This window comes from Lagenorhynchus albirostris, chromosome 14 (assembly GCF_949774975.1).
Source record: "Lagenorhynchus albirostris chromosome 14, mLagAlb1.1, whole genome shotgun sequence".
Taxonomy (NCBI): domain Eukaryota; kingdom Metazoa; phylum Chordata; class Mammalia; order Artiodactyla; family Delphinidae; genus Lagenorhynchus; species Lagenorhynchus albirostris.
The window spans coordinates 70,367,254-70,381,151 of NC_083108.1; the positions used below are offsets into that span (position 1 = coordinate 70,367,254).

General features: G+C 45.4%; 1 protein-coding gene across 5 annotated transcripts in view; it reads right to left on the bottom strand.

The window, feature by feature from the left end:
- Positions 1–233: 233 nt before the first annotated feature.
- Positions 234–13,898, bottom strand: part of CORO1C (coronin 1C) — an 83,398-nt gene continuing 69,733 nt past the window's right edge. For all 5 annotated transcript variants that reach the window (XM_060170333.1, XM_060170336.1, XM_060170335.1 and 2 more), the window contains 8 exons: positions 11,359–11,488; positions 8,577–8,758; positions 7,278–7,397; positions 6,317–6,421; positions 4,693–4,838; positions 2,639–2,696; positions 2,292–2,537; positions 234–1,194 (listed from right to left, as the gene is read on the bottom strand). In XM_060170333.1, coding sequence (XP_060026316.1) covers positions 1,075–1,194; positions 2,292–2,537; positions 2,639–2,696; positions 4,693–4,838; positions 6,317–6,421; positions 7,278–7,397; positions 8,577–8,758; positions 11,359–11,488 — 1,107 coding nt within the window. In that variant the 3' untranslated portion in view covers positions 234–1,074. The remainder of the gene's footprint in view (positions 1,195–2,291; positions 2,538–2,638; positions 2,697–4,692; positions 4,839–6,316; positions 6,422–7,277; positions 7,398–8,576; positions 8,759–11,358; positions 11,489–13,898) is intronic.

Consider the following 13,898-nt stretch of genomic DNA (forward strand, 5'->3'; position numbering starts at 1 on the left):
GAGGATCACGTGGGGTGAACGCTTCCCTCCAGGTTCCCTAGTCTGTCTCACCCCATCCCAGGGTACTCGGGAGCCAGGCCAGCTGCTGAAAGGGACAAGAAGGAACACCTCACGGCACGTGTGGCTCCTCGTCCTGGACACCCTTGTCAAGTACTGACCAAAATCTGGAACATGACGTTAACGTGATGAAGGTAATAGATTCTATGTGTGTAACAAAATCGCAGAAACACATGCTAGTTTAGGTTCGATTATAATCATCTGAAGCACAGGATAACCAAGAAGCAAAGTTCCATTCTGGTACAACCACCCAATTTCTAGAAAAGAGAAAGGAAACGATTCGATATGAGCTTTTTTTTGATCAGAAGACTCGATGGAAAGGGAGGGGTGGGAATATGAATCCACGTGATTTTTCAAGTCTTCCTTTTGTACAGTCATTAAGATGACCAGGTTTGTGCTGCAAAGAAGCCAGCACAGAGTGGCTACTGCTCTGATTGTTCTCAGATGAATGTTTATACAAAATAATATCTTCATTTAGTTTATAAACATACACAGTGCTGTCCCTTTCAAATTAAGGAGAAAAAAAAACCCCACACACAAATACTGCAAAGTAGCAAAATACAAAGAAAAAAAAGCTACTTTTGGTTTTGGCAACATTAAAAAAAAAAAGAAATATAAAAAGCAATGTGGCATTGGTCCCTGTTTGTAAAAAAAAACCAAAAACAAAAAAAAACAAAGGTACTTGGGCAGGACACTGAATCAGAATTGGTTGGTTTTCTAAAATTCAGAATATCTGGGATTATCAAAGTAGCACTTTTGTCTTTTAGAAGTTCACAAGTCACATAACACTTAAAACATCAAAAAAAGCTTTCTGGTAAAAAGCTCAGCTTTTAAACCACATTTTGTTTCTGCAAATTTGGGAGACGAGTTGAGTCCTTACTGGAATGTGGCCTATCGCTGGTCGACAGATCTGAAATGTCTCCAAGGGGCAGTGCCTCCCTCTCGCCCTCCCTGGGACCACACCAACTACCAGCCACGAGCGCGTTCCTGCTCCGTCTGCGGGGTGGGGGTGGGCCTTCAGGCTGCTATCTTTGCCATCTGCTGTTCTAACTTGGAAATACGCTCATCTTGATTGCAGATTGTGTCTTTTATAGATTTGATCTCTTTCAAAATCTCATCCAATTTGGCTTCATTTTGCTAAGGAAACGAAAAAAGAGGGGAGGGAAGAGGATGACTAAAAAGCAGCAACGTTCAGCACAGGTGGAACGCACGGGGTATAACTGTGGCCTCCCATTTTGGAAGTGGCAGGCTGCCGCAGCCCGGCTGAGCCTTGTAGGAACGCCAGGAATGCTGGCTGCGCCAACTGGCACCCACAGCAAAGCAACAGTGTATCACGGCTCCTGGCCCCACCTGTGCGCCTACCTGGATGGAGACTCCTGGGACACAACTAAACTGCAGGAAGAGACTGATCCCTGCAAGGCTGCCCCACATCCCAACCACCCCGATCAGCCAACTCCAGCAGGAGCATCTTCTATGTGACCAGGGTGACGGGTGACCCGCCAGAGGCTACTGAGCTCCTATCAGCTCCTAGAAAGGTCCTTGGGAACCACATCCCTTGCCCTGCCTGCTCCTCTAAAGAGCCTGAGCTTCTCCCTCGTGGAGCTGATTCTTCTGCAGGAAACCCTGCAGTCCCCAAAGCTGTGGTGCCTCATGTGGCTTGCTCGGTCACAGTCAAATCACTAGCTCCTGAGGGCACTTTGCCTCTTGTCTCTGCCACCCCCACATCGACAATTCCCGGCCCCTCCTGGCCCCCAGAACTCCATTCTACAGCCTGCCGACACCAGCCCCCTCTCCTCCCTGGCTCGACCCTGCTCTCCCGTGGCCACAGGGGTCTTCTCTGTCAGCCTCTGGTCTCCATCACTCCCCTGAAACAATTCTTGCCAAGATGCCCAGGATCATCTCTGCCTCTAAGTCCCACTCACCCCAGATCCTTCTGCCACTCAAACACTTAGCAACTTCTAAAATCTCTCACCACTCCCTCCTTCCTGGGACCTCATCTTCCCGGCATCGGTAACAGACTGACTTCTATCCTGGTCATCATAAAAAAGAGAGCTAAAGGAGTCAAACTCATAAATGTCACGTGATCAAGGTGGTTCCTACAAACAGTGCCTGTTACCATTACTGAACCCCATCCGTCCAGCGGGGACAGTGCCCGCAGACGCCCAGGCTGGCAGGCGTGTTCGGGAGGGCCAGGCTGAGCCGGCCCAGCACGCCCCAGGCCCTGCGGTCCTTACCACGCTGGCCGTGTCTGCGGTCTTCTTGGGGACGCTGATCAGGTCGCACTTCTTGTTTGCCGTGGGCTTGCTGTCCAGAATGTTCTTCTTGACCACCTTGAGGTCCCTGTTTTTGCCGGGAATGTATCCGTGCTTCAGGGAGATGAGGAGTGGATCTGCATTCCTCCCCTCGAACCACTCTTCCGCCTCCAGCGCCGCTTCGGGCCCCGCCGTGTCAGGGTACAGGTCATCCTGGAAAAGGTCAGACTACACGAGACACAGTGGAGAAATCCACAGGTAAAGAAGGGAGCTCTGGGATTTTTAAAACCTTTTAAAAACATGGATTGCCTAGACAACTGGGCACTTACCTTCCTGGGGACAGTCATGATAATAGGCTCACACTTTCTCTCGTGAAGTTTGAAGAATCTTCAAAGAAGAAATAAAGGCAAAGTTGCATTAAGTGAAACAGGAGGCCAAGTAACAGGCTTAATAATTCACTCGTACATTCTGTGTTTGCCCATCACCTCATCGGACGCATCGTGGGGAGCAGGTAGAACTCAGCGTTCCCATTTCACAGAGGAGAAAACAGAAGCTGAGAGGAGCTATGCTAGGGAACAGCGGATAGGAGACCGAACAGAGGCCTATGCATCATGGTGACAGTCAAGTTCCAATTACCCGGGGGCAAATCAACTGTGGGGAAATGATTAACACCACCGACAATGAGCCGCTTATGAGAAAATTACCAAGCCAGAAGACAATGACCAAGCCAGGAGACAGTGAACACCCATGTCTCAGAGAGTACCTATGACCTGGATGCCACGTCTTCTGCCAACGTGAAGTGGCTGAACTTTCGTTAAGTGTAAATAGGATTTTTAAAAAGGAAACGAAGACAATCCTAGGAATTAAATGTTGGCATCCGAGCAAACCACATCATGCATAACACTCAAGAAAAATCTGGAATTATCCAGGGTGTGGGAAGAGTAGGAAGACCAAGCCCAAAACCTGTGCGGTCGGCCCAGTGGTGGGAAGGCTGGCCTGGGCTGGATGGCCAGCTCCACCCCCCACCCCTGGGCATGTGCCCACCTGACCCAGCCTCGAGCTCCTCATCCACATGGGGGATAAACCAGCACCCGCCTCACAGCACGGGTACAAAGAGAAAGGGGATCCGGGCCGTGTGATTAGCACAGCGCCCAACACGTAACCAAAGCCCCAGAAATACTGAGTAACCAGGAGGCGTCCTGAATGACTTCCTTATACAGTCATCCCTCGGTATCTGCGGGGGGTGGGTTCCAGGAGGTGCTGTGGACACCAAAATCTGTGGATGCTCAAGTCCCTTACATAACATGGCATAGCATTTTATATTCTAAGTCATTCTAGATTACTTACAATACCCAGTACAACGTAAATGCTATGTGAACAGTTGTAAACACAAAGTAAATGCTACGTAAATGGTTTCCCATGCGCCACAAATTCGTTTTGCTTTTCGGAACTTTCTGGAACTTTTGTTTCCAAATATGCTCAATCCTTGGATTTGGAACTCGCAAATACAAAGGGCCGACTACGTCTTTTAAACTTTTAGATGACAGTAAAATAAATGTGTTCCCAAATCCTGAATGTAATTTTGAAATTCAGATTCAATCTGTTTTGAACCACATTTTGATTAGTTTGATTTAAACCACAATTTAGAATTATCTGTGACAGCTTTCCTTCATTACTCTAGGTATAGAGTTGAAGGTATTATAAAAAAAACAAAAACAAAAAGAACCGTGCAGTGATTAATATTAAAAAAAGGGCTCATAAAGATTTCTTATATTTTTAAAGACGTAAGTGTCAATTATTTGCGTGACCAGGTCAGCACGCTTAGAAAAATGTCCATATAAACGCAGCGTTATAAAAACTCCACAGAGTAGTCCGGAGAGGCGGAAGTTACAACACACAGCCAAGCTTCCTAAGCCAAGCTAACCTAACACCCGCTGTAGAACTTTGTTTCTCTAGTTTCGGATCTGCGGGCTCCACAACCCGGTTTGGAACCTGGCTGGTCCCTCTGCAGGGCAGAAAAACCATCCCTCATTTCCATCCCAGGGACAGGCTCTTCCTGGTTGCCTCCCAGGGGACACTGGCCACAGTCGCAGCCTGAAGACAAGCAACGATGGTTTCACTACTTAAATCAGGGTGTGATACGCCCCAGTGAAGCCTCTTAACCGCTGCATTTCAAGTTTATCATCTGAAGGATGGGGAGGGCACAGCTGGATGAAATGATTTTGAAGAGTTTCTTCTTGCTTTCAAACTCCACGTTTCTAAGAACAGGCAGGAAACAAGATACTAATTCTACGATTCTACTGCACACACACAGGTAGAAAGACTCAGGCGTGGACACGAATGGCGTAAGCAGGCTGAACACTTTCCGATACCGATTCTTTACCTGGCAATCTCACATTTGTTGACATCGAGTCCCCTCTTGGGCATGTAACCCATCCCCCTCTGAGGCTCCTTGCTGCTGAATGTGTTGAGGTAGTGGACATACGGGGATTCGTTCGTGATCTCAAAATAGCGGATACTGCTGTCACCCTACAAGGAATCGGAGACAGGTTTGCGTTTCACGTTAGCCGAAATATCTGATTTAGGTGGGTGTCTCTCTCCTCTATACACCCAGCACTGACTGGGACTCCGCTACGCTGGCTGACCTTTCCTCCCCTTAGGAGGCTTGCCTCGAGCACATGATGGTTTCTCTTCCTGGCAGAGCAAGCCCTCGCTTGTGCAAGGCTAGCTCGCCCTTTAAACAGCCTCCTCTGCCTCCTCCTGAAGGTTCTGACTTTCCTGCACTGAGTCTGGCCCCAAGTCAGAGTCGGAGCAGAAAGGTTGACACCTCCGCCCAACAACTGCGCCACAACAAACAAACAGCAGACCAAGAGGGGCTAGCGGGCAATTACTGACTTTTCAGCATACCTCCACGGGCACAGACCTGAGGGCGCTAACACCAGACAATCGGATAATAAGAAGTAAGATTTTTCTAATGAAGAGACATTAGTTTTAGTGAGTAACCTTTAACTTCAGAGGAGAATGCTATCCCATTACAATGCGTCAAGTTCTGTGATAATTTGGCTTAGAATGGTCAGATTTTTTTGAAGACCTGAAGAACGTGCTAGCCTCTCTCAGTGTAAATAACTGTCTGCACAGTTACATGAACCTGAACAATGAAGGCAATCCTGCCTGAGGGGAGAGATGTGTGTGTAAGAAGAAGTGATGAATAGCTAGGCGGTACTCTGCCCTAACAACCCTCTCCTTTCTCATATTTCCATTTGTTTCAAGGATGTAACTATCTAAAGCAATGGAAGACAAGTTAATCATACACTATTTGTTTTCTACATACTCACAGTAACTTTCCACCCAGTGTTAGTAACATCTGGGTAACAATGTAGTCTATGGCAGCTGTTAACATCTCAAGTAAAATGACTTTCAAGGAAACAGACAAGATCTCAGTTTCTAAATAACTGACCTATAAAAATGTCAAGCAGGTCTGCAGCCCACTCCATCAACTGTGAACAGAAGTAAAACACCCCCAGCTTCATCCCCAGCAAGGGACTATCTGACAGGTTTGGGGAAGGGAACATATCAACAGCTCCATTTGTATTAATTCATTTATTTCAACTACAAAAATTCTAAGAGAAATTGAGCCTACAGAAGAATGAGGAATACTGAGGTCTTTACCTTCTAAAATGAAGTAACAGTAACGATAATAAAGCTACCAACACTTTAGTTAGGCAGAAATCATCAGGCAGCAGGAAGGTGTCCTGAGTTCAGTGTGGGGTCTTCCTGTAACGACTGTCACCTCCTGACACTTGAGTCAGGCCATGTAATTGCAAGGCCCGGGCCTTAACACTGAACTCCGGGAGCGAGAACCCTCTGGAGAGTCTCTGAGGCCCTCAAAAGCTTATACCCATGGAGCACTATTCTCTATACAATTGCTCATCTACTAAATCTCTGAAGGATAAACTTTTCTTCTTACAGGATTAAATTTAAGATCAAACAGCAAAACTACTGTTTACCTTTCCACATAAGTAAATGATACTGGTGTCGGGGTCATAGAAAGGTAGCAACACCCCATTGCTAGTGTCCATTTCATGAAGAGCAATTGGTTCCTCCATATTTTTCTGGGAAAAAAAAATACACACACACGCACACACATTTTTAAAAGGTGAACTTTTATAAGATGATACATTTTTCATCCCTAATTAAGTTAGCCATTTCCCTAAAATAATGAAAGTTTAAACAATGCACATATGATATTCATACATGTAATTACCAACAGGAATACTAGATGAGATCCAACTCACTGAAAATTGTGTTGATTTGGCAACATAATGCACACATCAGTGTGATCCCATGACAGAGATGAGAGCCCATCTCCTTTGTGACTGCTTTCTTTTTTTAAAGTACTTTTTTCTCATTACAAAAATAAACTCATGTTCTTTTAAAAATCAGAAGGTACAAGGAAAAACATAAAAATCATCCCATATTCCGTAATCCCACGGTCCAGTGGGGGGTAGAAACAATTACCATTTTGGCCTATTTCCTTCCAACATAGAAGCACACACAGATTGGGATCATACCATATATGCAGTTCAGTACGTGTTTCCCACTTGTGCTGTCATGAACATTTTCCCAAGCATGACTATTTTGATTTAGACATTTGATCATGTTCTTTAGGAAATATTTTAACTAAGTTTAGAACTTATTTCCCAAGTCTAAAACACTGGATTCTTCACGCATTCTTTCTAAAATCTACAGTCAACAGAGACTCCTTGGGAGTATCAAGAATGCATTTTTAAAATACATTTCACAGTAAGTCTCCAGTGAGGATGAGAACTTCACATCCAACTTAAGACAAGCAGGAGTTCAGCAAACGACACTGAGAACCCTATCATCTACTGACCAACCCAAAGGCCCGCTCAGAAAAGAGAAAACTCGAGGCTGGGGAAGGGGTGGCAGGGCTGGGAAGGGGCGTACCGGGTTCCAGAGGGCCAGCTGCCGCTCGCTCATGCGGCTGAAACCAGTGGTAAAGACGTTGCCGTCAGCCAGAAAGATGGCCCTCATGGGTCGGGCTCCTTCATGTGCTTTCTCCTTCTCCTGGGCGAGAGAGCAAAGAGGCAGCTTACACAGTCAGACTGCAGGAAGGAAAAGTGGGGGAGAGCGGGGGCTCAGACAGTGAACCCCGCCACCCCACATGGCACTCACGTCAAAGGTGTGTGTGTGTGCGTGTGCACGTACGTGCACGAGCGTGTCAGTACTGGCCACCTCCCCTCCCTGAAGGAGGAGGAAACAAAGCGACACCAAGGGATCTGGCCAAGGCCCCTCGGCTGGTGAGCGAGCAATCGCGCCAGGTCTGGACTGAAAGGCCTCAGTCCTTCCACCAGCCCCTGCCACCAACCCAAGTCCAGGCTCTGCAAACACAAAACACACGAAACAGCTCTGCCAAGCCTTTGTTTCTCAAGAGTATGATGATAACCTGAAGGTGGACGGTCGCTACAGCATCTCGCAATTTCACAGGACAGAAAGTGGAGTCTGGCTAACCCGTTCCTTAGCCTCATCTCTTCAGCGGGAGCCCACCAGCCCCACCCCTTGGAAGGTTCTAGTGGAGAAAGCACGGGGTGTGGGGCCTTGATAAGCACCAGCCATGCCTGTCACCCGACTCTTGGGAATTATCACTGGCCAAGAGCCACCTTCTCAGAGAAGGGCCGTGACGAGGCAGAGTGGGGTGGAAGTGAGGCACCTCTGGATTCGACACTTGCAGTATCAACCTGACTAAAGGCCCGAGTGTCCATCTTTTGCTGTGATGTGTGATTCTGTGGAGGCCTAGCTCAGGTGGCAGAAACGGGGACGCTGAGCTGTGGAGAGAACCCATGGCATCTTGTCAGGCCCTTTAAAGACCGACTGGGGAGCAGCGGAGGGAATCAACAGATCCACCTGCAGTCCTAAGCCAGCATGCAGTAAACGCTGTGGGTTAGCTGCTCTAGACGTGCACATTCTTAAGCAAACTGATAAAAAAAACTTTGTTTCTTTGTGAGAAATGGTCGCCAAGTGAGAGGGAAGGCTTGGGTAAAAGCTAGAAATGCACAGCTCTGGAGAGAAGGGCAACTGGGAGACAGAAGCCTGGCCGAGACTCTTCTGATTCACAGTTTGGCGTCTGCACACAGCAAAGGTCCACGGACTGGCAGTCCCAGCCCCTGTGGTCTGCCTTAAAACGCAGAAAGTTCTCACTCCCTAAAGCGCTACACATACTGGGGCTTTTGTCCTAAGAATACTTACAGCAACAATCTCCTGTTTCCTAGGATCGATTACTCTCACTTTCTTGTCTTTGGAGGCTGTGCAGATCAGACTGCCGTTCCGGTTCCAGCTCACATTGTAAATCATGTCCGAATGTATATCGTCCAGGTTTAAAAGGGCTTCCCCCGTCCCCACGTTCCAGATGATGATGGTGTTATCACAGCCTGAAAGCAAGCAGGGATAAGAAACGCCTGCACAACAACACATTTGTGAAAACTATCGATACAAATACAGGGAGGATAAACACACCTATGTATTGAAATGGAGATGCTAATTATAAGAAGGCTTACTTACTGGCAGTCAAAAACTGATGCGACCAAGAAAAAAAGAAATTTGTGTAAAAGAAACACATTAAAGGAAAAATACAGCTTGTGAAGTTTGGGCTCATGTGAAACAAACAAAAACACCAACCAACCAAAGAACAACAGAAAAATAGAACCCTATGGTTTTTTTTAAGAGTTAACTGGGCTGGTGGACCCTGAGTGATCTTAAGTTTCCTTTTCTAGTAAAACAAGCATCAGAACGAATACAGCTTCTTTTTTTTCCAGAGGAACTAAAAATAAAGGGTTTAAATGGTGGTTTAGGAGGCTCAAGACAAAGACTGGATGGCAGGTTATTCCCATCAACCATGCTGTTAAGACATGCTCTTGCACAAAAGCATGGAAATGACAAGTGAAGGGAAATGCCTAGCCATCTGCTCACAGCAGATCTTTATCTTTAAAAGGAGAGAAAAATAGGCCAAGACTGGCCTGATTTGAGAAGCACAAACTGTCGTCAACTGTCGTCAAACAGGCACGTGAATTCAGAACCTGATCCCCAAAGAGGCCACAGGTCCACTGAGCCACAGCCCCTCAGCTCTTCAGCTCCATCCTCCCTTCCCTCCAGGGCTGGCCCCAAGTCCCCGAGGCCCCTTTAAAAAGAGGCACCATTTGCTGCTTCCAGGACATTAACTCAAGGATGAAGCAAAATAAGGGACGGACATCCTCAAGATGGATTCTTGTCAATAAGCCAATTCTGCAAGCACTTAGAAAAATGAGCCACTAATAACTAGGACACCTACGTTACCTAGGGTCAGAAGTAGGAAATGGGTGAAAAAAACTGTACGACAGACAGTATGAAAAGTTGGAGCTAAACTCTGCGATGGAGATTTAACCCATCCTCTGCCTCGTTCATCATAGGCAAATGAGTAACTTCAGCCACTGTGGATGGATCACGTAGTCTTAAACTATGCAAAACTATGCACAATGCTGCAATCAACCATCCTCCTCTGCGTGTAAAAGGGAGACTGGGCTCAGTCTGCTGACGATACCCTAGATTTGACCTCTAGGGTATTGATGAGGCGGCCAATAGGGTATTTTCCATGAGGGAATTCCACCTTTGGATTTGTTTTCTCTCCTTATCAGACTGAGGTTCTGAGTAGAACACTGGAAGGCTTCCCAGTTATAGTCAATTGTGATTTAAAAAAAGAGAGTCTTACTTTTTTTTTTTTAAAGTAGTTCTTGGTTTCAATAGGTACCAGGCATTAGATTTTTAACTTAACTCACTACGTCACAAATACCTTTCATACCCAGTTAAAAACTGAACTGCTCCTCTCCTTTTTACTGGTGAGGAGAAAGATCTTTAAAATTCTACCGCTAACATTAGCACTGCTTTTTTACTAAGCCAATCTTATTAAGGTATAGTTTGCATGAAATACAATGCACCTATTTTAAGTATACATTGGTTAAGTTCTGATACATGTACATATTCGTGTAGCCATCATCAGAGTCAAGATCAACATTTCCATCACCCCACAAAGCTCCTTCCTGTCCTTTGTATTGCTTCTATAAAAGCAGATAAAATCTCAGATTTTAGACAAAGAAAAAGATTTCTTTAAGATGAAACTTGGAAACTACACAAGTGGGAAACCAATAGGAACACTAGGACTTGGTCACAGGGTTCACTGCAGTGCTGTTTAACAGTGAAAAATCGGAAACAACCTCAGTGTCCAAAAATAGGGGACTGACTAAATAAACAGGTATCCAGACAATGGACTATTAATGGAGTCATTAAAAATATCATACAACATGTAATGGCACCTGAAAAGGACCACAGTGTACCAGCAAGTGCAGAAAGCAGGTCACATGTAAAGTGTCTGAACCCATCTTTGTATGTAAAATTGTTTATGGGCACAGAAATATCTCTGGAAAGAAACATCAGAAGGGTAATAACGATGTTTCCTCCGGGTGGTGGGATTGTAAATGATTTTGCTTTTCTCCCTTTTGTTTACATATATTCTCCACAGTACACGTGGACTACAAGTATAAGGAGAAAGATGAAAGTATTTTTTAAAAGGAAGGAGGGTATTTGACTAACAGGATCACCCCAAAGTTGGCAGCAACACCAAAGCTGGAACCCAGGGCTCCTGGCTCCTACTCGGGCTCCTTCTACTACATCAGGAATAACTACAACTGAGGGCCATGGAGGCATGGAGGGCCCCAGTAGGAACCACGACTCTGCTGAAATGTGATTATATAAGTAAGCATGTGTCTGTTCCTAATTCTAGGCAGGAAGTCCACAGCTTCCATTGGCTTTGCCCAAGTGGCCTCGACACACACACACGCACACGGGTGTTGGGGAACTCCCACATTTAGGCAGCCTGTCGTGGGTTCCAATGATCTGCTTCACAACTGCCAGCACAGTCAGCATGCATCTGCTGTTCCCTCCACACAGAGGCCACGAGAAGTGAGGGCAAGGAGAAAGCAGAGGTCAGCTCGGCTCCTACCTGCACTGAGAAGCACGTTGCGGGCCGTCGGGTGCCAGGCCACGATGCCGACTCTCTTTGAGTGGCCTTCTAAAATGACCACGGGCTCAGTCAGGGAAAGGGTGAGTCCGTTTTCTGGGATCTGCCATACCTGTTGGCAAAGGAAGAAAGGTCATCCACATGAAAGTGGTCGGCTTTCGTTATCACATTTACTGTGACCATCCAGTGTGAAGCCTTGCTCTGCATAAACGGAACATACAGTGGTCTTTGGATGAAAGGCAGAATGTGGTGAAACACGTACAGCTGTTTTTCAAATGCAGTAGGAGAGCAAAGAGCAGAATATCCATAAGGTCTAAAAATGTTAGACCTCTCTGCTTTTATTTACTACTAGTAGAGATTTTATTTTAAATTCCCTGTTAATGGGGCTTCCTGGTGGCGCAGTGGTTGAGAGTCCACCTGCCAATGCAGGGGACACTGGTTCGTGCCCCAGTCCGGGAAGATCCCATATGCCGCGGAGTGGCTGGGTCCGTGAGCCAGGGCCGCTGAGCCTTCGCGTCCGGAGCCTGTGCTCCGTGCAACGGGAAAGGCCACAACAGCGAGAGGCCTGCATACCGCAAAAAAAATTTTAAAAATAAAACAAAATAAATTCCCTGTTAAGTTCAAAACTCTCCAGTTAGAAGCATACCAAAAAATTGAAAGAAAAATACAAAATGACTGAAGCACCCATGAAGAGACGCATTGGAGTGAAAACCCCTAGCTAAGTCCATGATTCTTGAGGGGAAAGCAAACTCCATCCACCAAACCTTCTTGGGGGGTGGTGCAGTTTTTCAAACATCATATTTTCTATAATTCTACATTGAGAAAATGAAAAGATAGCTAATAGCTTTGTAACATGTACTAAAGAAATCTTCTTACAAAAGAAAAACATTAATTGGACTTCATCAAAATTTAAAACTTTTGTGCTTCAGAGAACACTGTCAAGAAAGTGATAAGACAACCCACAGAATGAGAGAAAATAATTTGCAAGTCATATATCTATCCGAAAAGGGACTTTTTTTTTTTTTTTGAGGTACGCGGGCCTCTCACTGTCGTGGCCTCTTCCGTTGCGGAGCACAGGATCCGGACGCGCAGGCTCAGCGGCCATGGCTCACGGGCCCAGCCGCTCCGCGGCATGTGGGATCTTCCCGGACCGGGGCACGAACCTGTGTCCCCTGCATCGGCAGGCGGACTCTCAACCACTGCGCCACCAGGGAAGCCCCCGAAAAGGGACTTTTATCTCGAATATTTAAAGAACTCTTACAACTCAACAATAAAAGGAAAATAACCAAATTTTTTAAATGAGCAAGGAATCTAGATGTTTCTTCAAGGACGATATATGAAGAGCAAAAAAAACACATGAAGAGCTGCTCAACATTATTAGCCATCAGGGAAGTGCACATCAAAACCACAATAAAACATCACTTCATATCCACTAGGAGTTTGGAATCAAAAAGACAGATAGCAACAAGCACTGGCGAGGGTATAGAGAATTCAGAGCCCTCATACACTGCTGGTGGGAATGAAAAATAGTGCAGCCACTTTGGGCAACAGTTTGGAAGTTCCTCAAATGATCAAACACAGAGTTACCTATGACCCAGCAATTCTACTCCTAGGTACCTACCCAAGAGAAATGAAAATATACGTCCACACTAAAACCTGTACACAAATTTTATAGCAGCATTATTCATAACAGCCAAAAGGTGTAAACAACCCAAATGTCCAGCAACTGATAAATGGATACACAAAATGTGATACATGAAGGAATATATGACCACAGAAAGGGATTAAGTACTGACACACACTACAACATGGATGAAGCTTGATAATGTTAGGTTAAGTAAAGAAGCCAGTGATGACAGTCTGCATATTGTAGGATTCATGTACATGAGACGTCCAGAAAGGAAAATCTATAGAGACAGAGAATAGATTAGTGGTTGCTTAGTGCTGGGGGTGGGGGAGGGGTGCAATAGGTAAAGAATACGGGGTTTCTGTTTTTGGGGGGGTTCTTTTTGAGGTGGTGAAAACATTCTAAAATTGTCTGTGGTGATGGTGGTACATATCTAGGAATATACTAAAGACCACTGAATTGTACACTTTAAATGGGTAAGCTGTATGTGACTTATACCTCAATAAAGCTGTTAAAACCAGATATTAAGTAACATTTAAGTTTGTGAACAGGCTAAAGTTTAAAACAATTATCTTCTTCTGTATGAAGATTAAAATGAGTAAATCTTCTACCAAAAAAGATCTTATGGAACTAGTTCATAACAAATTTAGAACTTGCCAGGGGGAAAAATCATACTCAACAGTGGAACAAGTGAGAAACAGAATTTTCCCTTGTTGGGGATTTTTAAGAAGGAGACAAACAACTGTCTGTTTTTGACTACTTGGTGGAAAGGCAGAGTCTGAATTAGGAGTGGTTAAGGTTCAGCTCGGTTCTGTCGTCCTGAAAAAAATCAGAACAAAAATGTTGCCAGTCTGAGGACTGCAGGAAAGTTGTGAATTAAGCGATCGTTCATAAA